This window comes from Pteropus medius, unplaced genomic scaffold (genome assembly GCF_902729225.1).
Source record: "Pteropus medius unplaced genomic scaffold, Ma_sr-lr_union100, whole genome shotgun sequence".
In the NCBI taxonomy this organism is placed as follows: Eukaryota; Metazoa; Chordata; class Mammalia; order Chiroptera; family Pteropodidae; genus Pteropus; species Pteropus medius.
Window position 1 is genome coordinate 51,123,558 of NW_024340849.1, and position 17,394 is coordinate 51,140,951.

General features: G+C 38.7%; 2 protein-coding genes across 2 annotated transcripts in view; both read left to right on the plus strand.

Moving 5' to 3' along the window:
• LOC120589338 (importin subunit alpha-1-like) overlaps positions 1 to 9,310 on the plus strand; it is a 62,427-nt gene extending 53,117 nt beyond the window's left edge. Inside the window, 2 exon segments of the mRNA XM_039846898.1 lie at positions 6,850 to 7,027; positions 9,006 to 9,310. Of these exon segments, the coding sequence (XP_039702832.1) occupies positions 6,850 to 7,027; positions 9,006 to 9,310 (483 nt within the window).
• Positions 9,311 to 10,525: 1,215 nt separating this feature from the next.
• On the plus strand, positions 10,526 to 12,641 carry MC5R (melanocortin 5 receptor). The gene has a single exon (XM_039838812.1). It carries the CDS (start codon positions 10,547 to 10,549, stop codon positions 11,522 to 11,524), a length of 978 nt encoding a protein of 325 aa, XP_039694746.1. The 5' UTR covers positions 10,526 to 10,546; the 3' UTR covers positions 11,525 to 12,641.
• Positions 12,642 to 17,394: the final 4,753 nt, after the last annotated feature.

Here is a 17,394-nt window from a genome sequence, read left to right on the forward strand (position 1 = left end):
ATATATTCGTTGCAGACAATCTGGAAACGAGACAAAAACACACAGAAGAAAATAAAACTCATCTGTAATTACACAAACTAGAGATACTAGTTTTGGCACATATGCTATATTTCTCTGTTACATGTCTATCAATCATTCACATGTTTGCCCAAATGAAATTGGAATCATACATTTAACTATATGCCATCAATATTTCTCCCTGTTATTACTTATTTTTCTAAATTTAAAAGACTGAATAGCATTCCACCATATGGATGTGTCATGAAGTATTTAGTATGCATTGTTTAGTCTTAAAGGGCTGGGAGTCATCTTGAAACTTTGCACTGACGTCAAATGTCATTATGGTCCAGATCTGGCATTATAAAATTAACAAATTCAAAGTTTGGAAAAATAGGGAAAAACAAATAATCTCTGAGCCCAGTACCCTAATCCATTTTGTCCAAATGCATAAATGTTTTAAGATGATTACAATCATAATATACATTTGCATCTTATTATATCATAAACATTTTTAAGCTGAATAATCTTTTTCATAATTTTTAACAACTGGGTAATAATATTCCTCCAGTGGACACACAATGATTCAATTAGTCACTATCCTGTTATTGCTTTTTTTTCACTATTATGATTATAGCTTTATCCTTCGTTTGGACTATATTATTTGATAAAGTCTCACGAGCGGGTAATAGTGTCTCCTTAAACTCTAGCAGTGATGTAAATATCAATTGTTTGCCTTACCTTAATTTTTGAGTTAATTTGCATTGATTTGGTTATTTAGTATTTTTTATTGAATTTCAGTTTTATTACTAAAAATGTTGAATGGATAGAGGCACAACCTAGATAAGAAATAAGCAGATTTGAAATGAGACAATGCTCGATTCTTGTAGACATATTTTTGAGTAAATGCTTTTTTTTTCCATATCTGATTCCACACGCAACTGTAGAAACTTAAGAGGATTAAAACAGCATTCATAAAAAATCTAACAACATACCTGGCAAAGGATCTTCACATTAATGAATTTTCCTGGCAATGTTTTTAGAGACCAAGACCTATTTTATGTGTGTATTAGATTATAGGTGATAATAAGAAAATTCAAGAAATAAATGGAAGGACTATAAAAATTCTTCCTTAGTTTCACAAATCTCTACTTAATTTAGATTCAGTACCATATTTAGTAAATGATGCATAATGGCTAAGAATCTAACAAATCTTTTTCCAGTATGGATTCGAACAATAATGGAATACATGAACCACAGAATTTCCAGAATACTTTAGGTTCATTGCCATTCCTCACATTATCTCTTACAGTAGCAATTTTAAAAGAGCTCATGGCTAAAATTTGCCAAATTAATAAACACAAAGTTTCTAAAATATATATATATATATATATATATATATATATATATATATATATATATATATAAAATAAATAAAAGCACATACCAACAGGTAGAACCTTAATATCAATGATCATCTTACTGTGAAAACTGAAGAAATGTATTCTCAGCATCACTCTACATAATTATATCTCATGTTTATTAGCTATGTTTAATAAATACTTATTGTAGTTGCCATTACATTGTTGACTTTTACTTACCCTTTGTGGCTATTTATAAGAAATATGTCCTGATTGACTTATTCTTTCTCTCATCATTTACCTCCTCTCCACACTAAAGAAACCAAACTGGGAAGGAGAAAATCGGATGTTAAACTCTGCTTAATTTGTTTTATATTTATTTCTCAAATTATTTGTTTCCTGGAAATCAACATATTTTTAAACACTGTGATACTTTTAACTGTTTTCTTAAATATCCTCTGGAAATAAACAGGTTAAAACCAAAATAATACTCATTCTTCCCAAATGCACTAAAACTTCACTGCGTGGCTTTCAAAGTCCAGAATTTCTCCCTCCTTTCCAGATGCCAGTGACTAAAAGTGTGGATGAACCACTTTCTGGTTCCTGATGAGCATATATCTGCTTTCTGAAGCCTGCATGGCCCCTCCAGGCTTATTGGAAGGAGTGGGTCCTTGCAGACAAGCTTGGACAAAGGGGAAACCCTAGCTGGCCAAGGCTGATTGGCCTATATCTGGATCAATGATCTATATGCTGGGCCAATCAGATGAGCTCTTGAGAATTTGAGCACAGAAGCTACCTGCGATAGTGTGGATCATTACTCAGTAGATGTTTATCCCATTTCTCTCTCCCTATTATGGATGGGGCACTTCCCTGCCCCCTGATGTTGGGTGTGGCTTGTGAGACTTGCATTGGCAAATAGAATGTTAGCAGATGGGTCACAATAATAAGTCTTAAGTGTGTTTGTATGGCTTGACTTGTTCATTGTGCTCTGCGGGTCTAGCAGAAGAATATATTCCAGGTAACCACTGTCCTTTTATCTCGAATCCCAGCATGAGGTAGGAAGATGCCTTTGGTAGCCATTGGAACAAGATCTGAGCAAAACTGAAACAACCTCCAGTCTGGAGTTTTAGAGCCTGACATTTAGTGTAGCCTAGATGGGTTATAGTGAAATGAGCATGAGAATAGGCTATTTTTATTTTAAACCTCTATATTTTAGCATGGCTTATTATGCAGCATTATTGAGATAAGAACAAGAACTGACTCATAAACTAGGAATTATTTGATTGTGCTTCTTGAAGGTGGCAGGTTATTCAGGCTTGGGCTTGGGGTGGCCATTTCTTTCTCCGCTGGAGTGTATTCCTTTTTTTCTTGGGGACTGATTTTTAAGTGGTCTAGAAAGAAGGAACTAGCTGTCAAATGTGTGACATGTATTTTTTGCCCTTGCAGGACATTTGGTCCTGTCCAAAATATCCATGAGCATATTTGGTCCATGACAAATGGTCCTTGATATTTGGTCCTGTCCAAAACAATCACACTTAGGAAATATCCCTGGCTTCAAGCAGCCCATAACGTTTATTTATACATTTGGTTCGCAGAATTAATACATAAAAAAATACTATCATGTTTTATAGGTCCACTACTTGTGCTTTGGCAGTATTGCCAATAATAACCCTCTTGCCTAGGTACATTAGCTGGTAATGGCACATGGGTTAGGTAGTTGGATTGGCATGGACCAAATGTTTCAGTGGATGTTTTGGACAGACCCAAATATCACGGACCTTTTGGTGTGGATGTCTCTGTGGACGTTTTGGGCAGGACCAAATGTCTGCTAATATTTTTTCCCATTGTTTTTCAACATTATTTTTTTGCAGACTGGAATTTTGTAATAATGAAAACCAATATCTTGAGTAAATTGTGTTGCTAAATTTAGGGAAGGACTCTAGTGACAGAATGAAAAGTGGTGCTGGATTTAAATGCTAATATTAAATTTAAATTGGTATTCTTACAATGTAGTCACAATAAAAAATACAAAAGAAGAGAAAGCTATTCAACTTGAAAGCTATTAAGGTTTCAAAGAACATTGTCAAAAATGTGTCTTTGCAGATGTAAAAATGGACTTTCTGGAAGTTCATGATAACATAAGAGTCTGCATGGATCAGTGGGCCTGTTGGAAGCAGAATCGATGAGCCAAATGGAATATCAAAGTCTTCTTGATGTAAGGAAAAGGTTCTTTTCCATAAAATAGTTTGTAACACTCTACTGGTAAACCATTCATTGTATTTATACTTTTTATGAAATGTTAAAACATAGAGAAATCCATGTGTTGGTGTATAAGAATTCAGATGTTCTTCGAGGCTGTGATACAATAGGAAAATCAAGAAAAAGAGAGTATGCAATGGAATTTTAGAAGCTGTAGAATCTTTTTAGCTGCAAGAATAAGAAAGCCAAAATAAACTTGTTTAAATGATAAAGGGAATCTATTAACTATGTAACTGAAAAGTCCAGAAAAAGTCAGACTTGAAGAAGGGGTGGACTTCGTGGGTCAACATCAGTAAGATCCTGGTTTTGTTCTGACCACTAAGCTCTGTTTTCACAGTTTGGGTATATTCTAAGACCAGATGTTAGAGGTTAGCAACAGCTAGAATTATATAGTGCTTTAAATCATACCTAGTGGAGGAGAAAGAGCATAACTTTTGTGGTAGCTACCAGCAAAATAAAATAAAATAAAATAAAATAAAATCCTTCCCAGAAGTCTCCAAGATGTACCTACATTCATTCCCTTCCCTTCCCGTCCCGTCCCATCCCGTCCCTTCCCTTCCCTTCTTTTTTTTTGCCTGAATTGGCTCACATGCTCATCCTTGAACTAATTTTTCTGGCTAACAGACTAGGAAGTTCTGGTTCCCCAGGAAAGGGAAGAGGAAAGGGAAATGTCAGGCCAATACGGGCCACTGGGGCCACTAAGGAAAGTCCTGTGCCCAAGAAGCCCACAATCTGCTGAGGAAGGTGTCAGGCAGAGAGAGAATTATAATTCAGTAAGATCAGAACCGGGTAGCTACTCACCACTGGTGTAAGGATGCCCACTCAAAGAGTCCCAACAGGAAGTGCTGGCCTGATTCTATAAGAGTCAATAGGAGTTTAGTGGATAAAGGATAAGGAGGGAAGAAAAGAATTTTGGGGCGAGAGAACAGCATGTTATAAAAAAAAAAAATCAGTGTTATTGGGAAGCCTGAGTAACAGCTAGGGTAGAAGAACTTGTTTGAATAAAAATTGCCAAGGTAACTGCAAGAACTTACAGAAACTTAACTTACATAGCTGGATGTGGCACAGCATTACAGAGACCAGGTCCTTCTGGTGATCAGAACAAAACAAACCTGAAAACATTAAAAACAATCAAATAAATGAAAACATTTAAAAAGCCCAAAACCCCACACCAAATTCCCAAACTCCATGTCCTCCCTTTTTTTACCTGAGAAAGGAACACATTAGTGTTGGTGTGGTGATAGGCATTGTATTGTCCAGTGTCTATAACTTATTTATTTAGGGCCATTTTGGTTTTTAGTCTTCATATGTAAATGTGTCAGCAAAGACTACTTTATAGTTTTGCTGCTTCTGCAGAAGTTGGTTTGAGCATGAATCAGTCAGATTACTGGGCTCTAGGTGGATAAAAAGATTCATTCCCAGGGATCTATTAGTCTCATTGTGAGGTACTGCCACTGACTTACAACGTTCTTTACTCTTGAGCTCTTCCAATTCCATGTCCTCACCATGGCAGCTTAAAACCGTGCAAGGCTTCCTGTTGCTCTTAGAATGAGGCTCTAAACCTTCACCACAAGCTACAGAGCATTTAGTGATCCAGCCCTGCCCACTTCTGACACCTCAGGCTGCAGGAAGCTCCAGTCACAGGGCATTCTTTTCATTCCTTAGTGCCCCAGCCTGAGCACTCTTCCACACAACGCCCACCTTTGGTTCACTGCTGCCCATCCCAGTCCTCAGCATCCTTCCTCAGCTCGTGGTCATGTCTCCCCAGTGCTTGCCTCTCTTCCTGCTCCACTCTTACCCCCATTGCTTCATTTCCTCCCTCTGTTCTTTTCTAGCTAGTCTCTGGAGTCCTGCAGCACCCAGAGTTTCTTTCTCTATGTATGTGACTGAGTCACAAGATTAACAACACTAGACTCTGTATCACTCATAGAGGTGGCTAAAGCTGGATTCAGAACCTAGTTTCATCACCAGCTGACAAGTCACATGACTACTCCGAGCCTCAGTTTCTTCATCTGTAAACTGATGCTTAGAATATTGACTTTATAGGGTTGCTGGGAGAATTTGCTTAGAATGCAGATAACTGTAAGCTCTCAATAAATTCTTATGTACATGGGTATGTGTGTATATATAAACATGGGATTTGGGATGAGAAGACCTGGATTCAACAATTGTTGCCATCACTTATTAGCCAAGTGGTGTCAAAAACTCCATTTAGCTTCTCTGAGCCTCAAAGTACACATCTATGAAGATTGCAATAACTTTAATAACTCCCAGAGTTGCTAGGAGGACAAGCGAGTTAATATATGAAAATGTTTTATAAAACTTGGAGTTAAGAAAATTGTAATATAACTTTTTGTAATCGTGTATTGCTCTCTCAGTGTTTCTTCCAGTTAAGCTTTGCCTCTGAAACAGGACTCCAAGTCTCCTTGATTGGGCTCATGATGACGTTTAACACAGGCCTCAGCACAGAGATGACATGCAATAAGAATTTTCTGAAAATCAAACCCACAATGAGATGCACCTCACAACTGTGAGAATGGCTATTATCACAAAGAAAAGAGATAACAGGAATTGGTGAGTATGTAGAAAAAGGGAAACCTTGTGTTGGTGGGAATGTAATAAGTACAGCCACTATGGAAAGCAGAATGGAAGTTCCTCAAAATCTGGGTATATATTCAAAGGAAATAAAATATCTTGTTGCAGCTTTATTTACAATAGCCAAGACATGGATACAACCTAAATGTCTACTGAAAGATGAATGGATAAAGAAAATGTGGTATACAATAGAATATTATTTAACCATAAAAAGAAGGAAATCCTGCCTTTTGCAATAACATGGTTGGAACTTAAAGATATTATGCTAAATGAAATAAGTCAGATAGAGAAAGATAAATACTAGATGATCTCACTGATATGTGGAAGCTAAAAAAACTAAACTCATAGAAACAGAGCAGAGTTGTGGTTACCAGGGGCTGGGGGATGGGGGAAATGGAAAGATGATGGTCAAAAAGTACAAATTTTTAGGTATAAGGATAAGTTCCGGAGACCTAGTGTACAGCATGGTGACTATAGTTAAAAATACTGTATTATGTACTTGAAAATTGTTAAAAAGAGATGGAGGTGTTAACTAACCTTATCATGGCCATCATTTTACAATATATATGTGTATCAAATCATCATATTGTACACCTTAAACTTACATATTTTATATGTCAATAATATCTTAATAAAGGTGAAAAAAAGAATTATTGATGTTGTGAGCGATGAACATGAAAGGACTTGCTGCTCATCTGCGGGAGGAGTGGCCAGCAGCCCATTACAGCTGTCAGCTCCCTCAGGGTCAGCCTCGGGTTCACGCTACCTGATCTCCCACCTTTCCAGAGGCGGCTTGCTTCTGGTGATTGAGCTAGGTAGAGTATAAAGGTGTAGCCATTTTGATAAGCAGATTTTACCTCTCAGAGCTCCAGGTAGGGTGGGTTGACGCAATTAGGCCCATCCAGCTGCTCTGCCTTGCCCTCCCCTCCTTTCCACATGTTTTGATCCCAGGGAGCTTCCTAAGGGCACCCTGCAGAGTCAACTCCTCTCAGAATCTGAATCTCAGAGAACCCAACTTGTGACATGCTGTGTCCAATAGATTTCACCCTTGGAAGCCTTCATTTATATGACTGCACATATTTTCTCCATGCATTTGAATTAAGGATCATCTCTGTTGTCATTCCTTAAGCAACAAAACAAAATAAAACAAGGGATGTATTGCAAGGCTATTCTGGCCCTTTTGCTGAGGAAGAATTATCCATCATGTGGAATTCAGTGGCTTATGGAATGCCTATTTTGTGTGTTAAGCATTGTTATTAGGATATTATTCAGGAGGTAGAAAGTTTCCAGTGGCAGAGACAGTTGAAGAGCTTAGTCTATATTCTCTTATCTCTATTGACCTTGATTGAATTATTTTCCTGCATGAAACAGAACTGGTTTCAGAGCAGAAAAACAATTGAAATCTTTCCCCAATTTATTTAACACAGCAAGGGTAACCTAAATACCAAAATCTGATAAAAACCATAGCAAGAAAAGAAAATTGCAAATTAAACCCAGCAGCATTTTAAAAGAATAAACCTGATGACTACCAGGGCTCCTTGGAGAGAGAGCAGGGTGCTGGGAAAGTGCTTGGGCTCTGAGTTGGGATGCTAGGGGTCAAGCCACAATTGTGCTTCTTTTGAGCATTGGGACCTTGGATTTGCTACATAACCTCTCCAGGTATTGGTTTCCTCCTTTGTGAAATGGGAATGATAAAAGAGCCCACTTCCTAGGGCTTCTGTAAAGATTAAGAAGGTAAATCATGTACCAGCACTCACAACAGCATCTGTAGCTAGAGCTTATAGAGATATGCCCTCTGACCAGCATCAAAGGCAGCTGTGCCATGAAGTCTGGACAATTAATTATCTTTAACAGAAGTCTCCACTTTTACCACTTTAATGGGAAATGAGGATCTTTTATAGAGTCCTCTATGATCTGGAATATGAGGAACAAATAAAGAATGCTTGAAAACCTTGTATATTTTCTCTCAGCCATTACTTTGCATATACACAGCCCTGTTTTCAACATAAGAAATCTCTTTACAGCATTCCATCTTTGACTGTCAGCATGGCACTAGGACACTAGTGGCATTGGTCCTCCCAGACTGTGGCCACATATACTTACATTTGTTGGAAAGATTGTCCTATCATGTGCGAAGCCCCATATCATCTCCGGTAGTAGAGCAGCCCTGCACATTTCTGTCCCAGGCTTGTCCCTCAGTCACTTGGGCATCTAACTCTGATGTATGATAAAGACCCTTTGGGTGGCTGCAGGTTAGTGTTTTAGGTGCCAGAGAAATGGCAGGTCCAGAAACTATTGCCCAAAGCCAGAATATTTGGCTAGAAGAAAGTCTCTTTCCTCATTTTTTTTTTTTTCTGGAGTAACAAAAGTATGATGATAGTGTGAGACCTGGCGTGGCTGACACAGTCCTTGTGGAGGAGTAAAAGTCTTGGGCCAGCAAGAGGAGTGTATCAGGGTCACAAATGAGTGTTACAGGTTGTGGTTTCCCAGCAAACAGACTCAGGAGGACCACTGACCCAGGGTCCTAGAGAGAGAGACAAAGGGATGGGAGAACTTGAGCTGTTGTATGATCTGTCAGCATTTTAATCAGTGCATAAGAGGAAGAGAAAAGAAGCAAAGTTTAAAAAGAACAACTAGGTAGAAGAAACATTTGGATACACTTTTGAGGAAGGATTTTCTGCAAACAGAAGAACGTTATTCTACGCAGGTATCACTAGGATCCCCAAAGGCCGGCAGTCAGAGCAGCATCCGCCTGGGAAAGGGAGGGTCATGCTATACAGCTCTAACCGCTAGGTGGTGATTTAGACTCGCGGCTAAGAAAAGAGCAAGTCTTGGGAGAGGAGGCAGATTCCATGTCTGGAGGGAGCAGCGACAGGCAGGCGAGGCTGCGAGGCTGCATAAAAGCTAAGAAGAGGCGACCAGTCTCAAGACGCCTTTGCGCTCGGTTTGAGGAGTCACATCCTAGGGTGATGGCATTTAGCTCTCAGCAGCGGTCTAGCCTGTGGATACCAGGTGTCTCAGCTGAGCCAGCGTCCCAAGCGAGGGCCCACAGGCTGCTGTGCAAGAGAAGAGGCGCGAGGCAGAGCACTGGTAAATAATCACGCTTTCTATTTACTTAAAATCGCCTTAAAGGAATACAAAGTCATGCCTAACCTGCATATGGAAGAGAGCTAACTGAATATTTCAACAGTTTGATCTGAGGTTTAATGTAATAGCATAACTGATCACTGTCTCTGAGATAGAACTAGACAAAATAACAAATTACATTTCAGTAAATACTTATTACGAATGATGAAAATGATGACAGAAATTCTAACTTTCTATCCAGATGCGCTGAGTTTGGAGGGCAAAGGGATTTTCGAAAACTAATCATGGGAGAGAAATTGAGCAACAATAGAGTGATCTTGCTTTAGTTCTTGGTAAATTTAAATCCCTTGTTTCTTTGTATTATGCATATGTGGAACTTATAAAACTATGTATTAATCAGACTTTATGGAATTGCAAATTTAGAAGTTAGGGAAAATATTTATTGAGAAGAAATACATCATTCTGTGTGCCTCAATTTTAACATGTATGTGCAACTAAATTTATGAATCGAAGACAGTAATTTTTTATTTGCGATTATGTTCCAGTTAATGGATCACCTTAGTTATAATCTTAACTAAGTTACAATTATGGAGACTGAATCCTAGTTACAATTATGGAGACTGAATCCTAGTGGATTTTAGGAGTGTCAGGAAACAATTATGTTACAATTATGGAGACTGAATCCTAGTGGATTTTAGGAGTGTCAGGAAACAAATGTTAAGAAGATACATATCTGTCTCAAGAGAACATGGGCCTGTATATCCTTCAGAAATCTAAGCTCACTTGAAAAAAATGCAGCACAATAAGTAGCCTTAGGAATGTGAAAATCAGGAGATTGGAAAGGATTTTGTAGGTTGTGAGCTGGGGATACTTTTGAGAGTGGACTTGGGTGCCAGGATAACAAGATAAAAAGTGAAATTGTCTCAGGCAATCTGAGATGTATGGTCACTCTATTAAGAGATCTGTGAAAGAATGAGAGACTAAAGAAAAGAAGACCAGGAGGCTGGTGAAAATTCCAAACCTGCATGTCAGAGGGACACTATTCCAGGGATCAGGATATAAGGCAGTAGGTACTGTATTCTAATATGTAGAATTCTAATACTGAGTGAATGCATTGAGTCCATTCATCCCCATTCTCAGGTTATACTTGCTCTGGGATGCTGTTGTGCTCCTTTGGTAGAATGTTAAACTATGGATTATGAATTAAAATCTGTTTTGCAGTAAATCTGCTGCTGAGAAGAGGAGCAATGAATTCCTCATTTCACCTGTATTTCTTGGATCACACCCCAAATGCCATAGAGGGCAACCTTTCGGGACCAAATGTCAAGAACAAATCTTCGCCATGTGAAGATATGGGCATTGCTGTGGAGGTGTTTCTGACTCTGGGTCTCATCAGCCTCTTGGAGAACATCTTGGTCATAGGTGCCATAGTAAAGAACAAGAACTTGCACTCTCCCATGTACTTCTTTGTGTGCAGTTTAGCAGTAGCTGACATGCTGGTGAGTATGTCCAACGCCTGGGAGACCATCACCATATACTTAATAAATAACAAGCACTTGGTGGTAGCAGATGCCTTTGTGCGTCACATTGACAATGTGTTTGACTCCATGATCTGCATTTCCGTAGTGGCTTCCATGTGCAGTTTGCTGGCCATTGCAGTGGATAGGTATGTCACCATCTTCTATGCCCTGCGCTACCACCACATCATGACAGTGAAGCGTTCTGGGATGATTATTGCATGCATCTGGACCTTTTGTACAGGCTGTGGTATTGTTTTTATCATTTACTATGAATCCACTTATGTCATCATTTGCCTTATCTCCATGTTCTTCACCATGTTGTTCTTCATGGTGTCTCTGTATATACACATGTTCCTCCTGGCACGAACTCATGTCAAACAGATAGCAGCTCTGCCTGGATACGGTTCTGTGTGGCAAAGGACCAGCATGAAAGGTGCTGTCACCCTGACTATGCTGTTGGGCATTTTCATTGTGTGCTGGGCTCCTTTCTTCCTCCATCTCATTTTGATGATCTCTTGCCCTCAGAACCTCTACTGTTCTTGCTTTATGTCTCAATTCAATATGTACCTCATACTCATCATGTGTAATTCTGTGATTGATCCTCTGATATATGCCTTCCGCAGCCAAGAGATGCGCAAGACCTTTAAAGAGATTATTTGTTGCCATAGCTTCAGAATACCCTGTAGGTTCCCTAGCTGGTATTAAACTAAAGTGTTCCCTGTGGTTTCCTTTTCTTCTTCCTTTACCTTATGACAAAGTCAGTTAGGTACAGCCAAAGGATAAACAAGGCAAGTCAAAATCAAAAACTGTGCATTCCCTTTATCTTTCTTCCCATCTTGAATTTGTGCTAAAGATGCATTCTTCCTTTCTACTTTTTTTCTATGGTGGTTGTTGAATCAAACATACACATGCCACTTATCCATTTTGGGAATGGTCTGTGACAATTATCCTGTGTTCCTCCTACTTTTTTCCTGCTCCTGTCCATTTCTGGGGACCCCATCTATCTTCCATCTAGTAAGTGAGTGCTCAAGGAAGATAAAACATGCTGGGTGCAGGTCTAAGCATGATGAAGAGCTGACTGTAACAAAGAAAGAAAACTTGTGAATATATACATCATGACGATTACTTTCTCTCTCCAGAGGCAGTTCCGTAAGTTCGCTTGATGTTCCTGGGACTTATGCATGCTTTTTGGCACAGAATAGAGTGGTCATATTTTCTGTTCACTTGTTATGGGATGTCTCTACAGCTCTCCTTTTCTGAACTTTTAGTTTTATGGCTTGAGTCCATAATTGTCCAAGGATGAAATTGCCTTAATTATACTTCTGTCAATCATGTTTTTGCATTTACCCAGATATAAAACGTCATGCTACAAAGCTTGCCTCATGTGATGTGAAAGTTTCTGTGACTCTTTCTTGTTGTCTTATTCTTACTCAGTCCAGGGTTTCCAAATGAGTATTTCGTGGACATGTCATGGGCTCCAGATGCCCTTGTGCCCTCTCTTACCCTCCCCCACTTGTAGCACATGCCCATAGCAAGCTATTTTTGACCTTCTCAGACTGGGTCTGTCTTTGAGTCTGAAACCCTGTCACTGTATACTTTGCTCATAACAATCTGACCCCAACAGCCAGAGAAGATCAGGCGCCCATCTCTATTCCAGGGAGTCCCATCTTCTACAATGTAGAATGGAGTGAGAAAATCTGAGTTTATGTCATGATTCTGCCATTAACAGGTGATGTCACCTTAATCATCTCATTTCATGTTCTGCATGTGTGCTGATCTCACAGGATGGTCATGACAAAATGTGAGAACACATTGAAAACTAGTCAAGCACTATAGGGATTGAATATTTATTTTAAAGAAATGTTGCAGATGGTGAAAATACTAAGGGAACATGCAGAGGGCAATAGTGAGAGCAGTGGTCTGGAAACCAGAGGCCTGCTTTGTCATAGAGCAGCTATGTGACTCTGAGAATGTCTCTAACCCCTTGGTTCCAGTGTTCTTATCTGGAGTGAAGGGGCTTTGTCCTTATAGCTCTTGTATTCCATTCCATTATTTTTGGTGTTAATGACTTCTCTTTTGTTTTGGATATTCATGTCTGGACTGTTCTTAATGAAGGAAAAGTATATAAAGCAGTGGACTGTTACTAGGGTCACTCAGCGATGAGCTGTTAAAGCCTATCGGGGCAGAGGGACTTTCTGGGCACAGGGCACATAAACAACTTACAGACGTGAGCCCCGCCTCTGGCAGCTCAGAGTCCAGATAAACATGATGCTGGCATGAGCCAGAAAGTGGGTAAGACAATGGAAAATGGCAGATAGGCAGGTTGTCAGCAACTGAGTTTTGAAGGGGCAGCTAACCCTTCAAATGTCTTCTGTTCCTTTTAGCAGAACATGCTGTATGTATTCACGAATGGGAAGTAAGTGATCTCCTTGTAATCATAATGAGAAACCATAGTTCATGTTTACAGGGAATGTCTCAGGAAACTAGGTTCATTGAAAGCCAGACTCTTCACTATCATGCTCATATTTATGGCTCTGTTGCCTGAAATTTTTGTTACAGAGTAGGTACTCAACTGATGTTTGTTATTGTTCTAAACAAATGTGTACTTGATCTGCTGCCTAACAGCCCTGAGTGCTAAGTGAGGCCACTAGGGTTCCAATACTAGGCATAATTAAATTTCAGACCTGTGATTTATATTAGCTCCATCTGTGAACTTAGTTCTCATTAGGCTAACTCTCTGCTCTGGGTGCTTCATGACTTCAGATAAGAGCTGACCTCTTCTGTAAAGGTCTTAAAGGAAATGCTCAAATGTCTTTTAATCTCTATATAAATAGTGCAGTAATAACCCAAGTATTTATATGTGTCTTCACTTGGAAGGAATACATATACAAAGTGATTTGGTAAATGAGTCAACTCCTGGAACCCCAACACAAAGTCCCCTAAACAAAAAAAATCCATATAACTGTCCAATACTGTATGGTACCGTATATTAACTCTTTCTGCTTTTGTAAGAACTTCATTTGGCATAAAAATATGTGTTCTAAGAAATGGCTAATAAAATGATAGGACCAGACATCTGCATTGAATTGGTCATTCTAATGTGTGATATTCAGAGTGTTTTTGGTGTTTCTGCCAATTTGTCAGCAGCTGCTTCAAAATGAGAAGGTATATTCATTGGTGAATTACGATGATGTTTCCCTGACAGTATTTATTGCCTGAAGGATGGCCATTTCTCAGTTCAAAATGATTTAACTCCTAAAAATAAAATAAAATTGTACACTTGGCAGTATATTTTGTCTTAAAAGTCTGTCTTTTAATAAATAAATAAGTATTTGGGGGATATCATTGATCATATATTCAGTATGGGGCTAGAAGCAGTGGCCATTAGAGACTCTCTGCCATCAAAGAGCTTAGGGGATAAATTATTTCAAGACATAATATTATAAGATATGTGGAAACACTATCCACAATTCAAGATGCTACACATAATTAGATGTGAATTTATGAGGCAAAGTCTATACCCATTGTAAAATGAGGGTCGTGCTATCTCCTATGGCTGTCTTCACTGGTGGATGCAGGGTGCATGTTAGAGTTTTGGGGGGAAGGAGAAGCTTTGAAAAATTCCCCAAGTTGTCTCTACATCAAGTCCAGAAATGGCTTCTCTTGAGCTTGAGACTAATAAACTAAAAGGACAACTTATCTAATACCTTTCCCCAATCCCATAAATGATAGTGGAACAGGGAACCACACAGACACTCCTATTCAAACACAGGAAGAGTAGGAGGCAGAGCATTACACTTCCAGGGCTCAACAGCAACCTGTAGCTAGTGCTTACCATATGTGACAGTGCAAATCTACATCTATTTCCTATATGTTTCTCCTTTTTGCCCCATGACTTTTTCTTTCTCTCATCCTAATTATTTATACTTTGAGTCTATTAGGTTTTGAGGGAGAGTCATGCTTTTAGTTTCTTTTTCCTGAGCCATTTTATCCAATTGAAAGGATTCACTGGATCATTTTGCTACATCCTTTTTGGATTTTACTCTGAGACAGTTTCCTTAATCTACTCAGAGGATTTGCAATGATGGTGAAAGCTATACCCTTGATTTGATCCTAGTGCCAAAACTAAGTTCTAATTGGCCAATGTTATTCAACTTTTTAAATTTAATCTCTTACTTATTGAGTTGAAAAGAGCTGTCTCTTCTTACTCTAGATAATGGCCACTATCTACATGTGGCAATAGAGCATGTAAAATGTGGCTAGTGTGACCATGGACCTAAATTTTATTTACTTAATTTTAGTTAATTTATATTTACATTTAAATAAGCACATGTGGCCAGTAACTACCATAATGGACAGCACACAGAATTTGATTCATTGCATATAACAGAAAACCTGCAAAATGGTGACTTACTCAAGATGAAAATTTATTTCTCTTTTACAGAAAAGAAGTCTGGAGGTAGACAATTCAAGACTAGTATGGAGCTCAAAGAAGCCATAAAGAATCAAGGCTTATATCATTCTCAAGGTCAATTCATGGTCCAAGATGGCTGCTGGAGCTCTAGCTATCATATCCAAATTATAGGCTGGGACAGAAGGAAGGATAGCCAGGATGTCAGCTTTTCAACTTCAGCACATTGTCTTCTATTATTTCTTTGATTGCTGTTTTCTTTTTCCATTTATCTCCTTTTTAAAAAGACTTTTCATGAAAATATAGCAAACATACAATATTATATTAGTTTCATGTATATAGCATAGTGGTTAGACATTTATATAATTTATGAAGTGATCCCCCTAACCAGTCTAGTACCCATCATAACGTAATTATTACCATTTTACTGACTATATTCCTTATGCTTTACTTTACATCCCTGTGATTATTTTGTAACTACCAATTTGTACTTCTTAATCCATTCACCTCTTTCACCCTATCCCCCAACCCGTCTCCCATCTGGCAACCATGGACTTGTTCCCTACATCTATGAGTCTGTTTCTGTTTTGTTTCTTCCCTGTATCTCTTTTTATAATTCCTATTAGTCAGATGTTGATCCGCTTGGATTGATTCTCCAAGTCTCTTAATCTTTCTCTTCATTTTTCTTCCTCTTTTTGTTATGCATTCTGCAAGACTTCTTCATCTTTTTTTCCCCACCTATGCCTTTGGTTACATTTTTAATTTGACAATTATATTTTTAATTTTTATGACTTATTATTTATTCTTTCATTGCCTTCTTTTCACAGCAGAATGTTTTTGAATTCTAAAGAGGAATTTGTTTTTAAAAATTGTGTCCTCTTACTTGAATCATTTTTTTTCTCCAGAGTCAATATAAAGAATCAGTTTGAGCTACATTTTGAGGCTAATAGGATCAGTCTTCTGCACAAAGCAAAGCTACAGGAGACTGTCTTGAATCCAGGGTCTGTTTCTAACCGTGGTTCTACTTACAAGCACACAATCACACCCAGACAAGAGTGTGTCCTGCAGAACTTTGCCTACATCTAGGAGGTGTGAGAATCTTGTCTCAATCTAGCACCTTGACCATTGTTCTGTTATGTTTCTTCTTGATTCATAAGTAGAGAGAGCAAAGTAATTAGTCATTCAAACAAAGACCATAACCTAGGTTAGAGAAGAAGGGCAGAATTCCCGAGGTGTCTATCTATTCAGTGGTTCTTTTAAATTTAATAATCAAACTTTTTTTCTGCCAGCATGTGACAGTAAATATCTCTCAGAATTTTTGTTTGTCATTCATCCAACCTTCTGTCCAACCAGTTAATGAGTTAAAGTAGTTCCAGGTGAGAATTCTTCCCGAGACCTCATTGCTTGAAAGCTGCTCCAAAAGGTCTTGAGTGCAAATTACAACATTCTATGAATTTTGAAAGGATTATCTCATTTAATCCCCTAACCATCTTAAAAATAGTTAAATATTACCATTCCTAATTTACTCATGAGAAGATTGAAGCTCAGTGGGATTAAGGTGTCTAAGGTTGTATGGAATTCCTTGATGTTGGAATTCCTAGTAGTTGAATGGAATTCCTTGATGTTCTCCTGATAAAAAAGGCCAACATCTCTGTCAGATGTTGTACACCTAATGCATGATTGCTCTGAATTCAAACTTAGGGGCTTCAAAAAATTGCTGCATTTCCTTGTTGTTGTAAGTCCTCAGTGTCTCTGCTTTCTTTGGCTTCCTGCTGCTCTCTGTATGGTCCCAGCTTGGTTCTACACTTCTTCATGGGGACTTTGCATTCCTGCACCATGACACCATGACCTGTGAGTGGGTAGGATAGAGGTGGGATGGTGGGTAGCTGGGGTTCCCAGTAAGAGTGATTGATAAGCATAGGTGCTAGAGGCAGTCGTAAAAATTCTAGTCTTGACCCAGTGTTCTCTAGAAGCTGATATTATGGCTTCAGGTAGTTCAGTGCTTTACATCCAAAAAGGGCACCTCTTGGCCAGCTGTTTGGTATTGCTACATTATGTGACATGGCCTGTGAGCAGCAGGATCACCTCAGTAAGGTCATGTGGGAGAGTGGGGTGGGACTTACTCCAACTCCTTTTTCTGGGGGTATAGCAGCACAGCTTCCCC

Coding starts and splice junctions, on each gene's coding strand:
- MC5R (XM_039838812.1), top strand. CDS start 10,547: ATGAATTCCTCATTTCACCTGTATTTCTTGGATCACACCCCAAATGCC.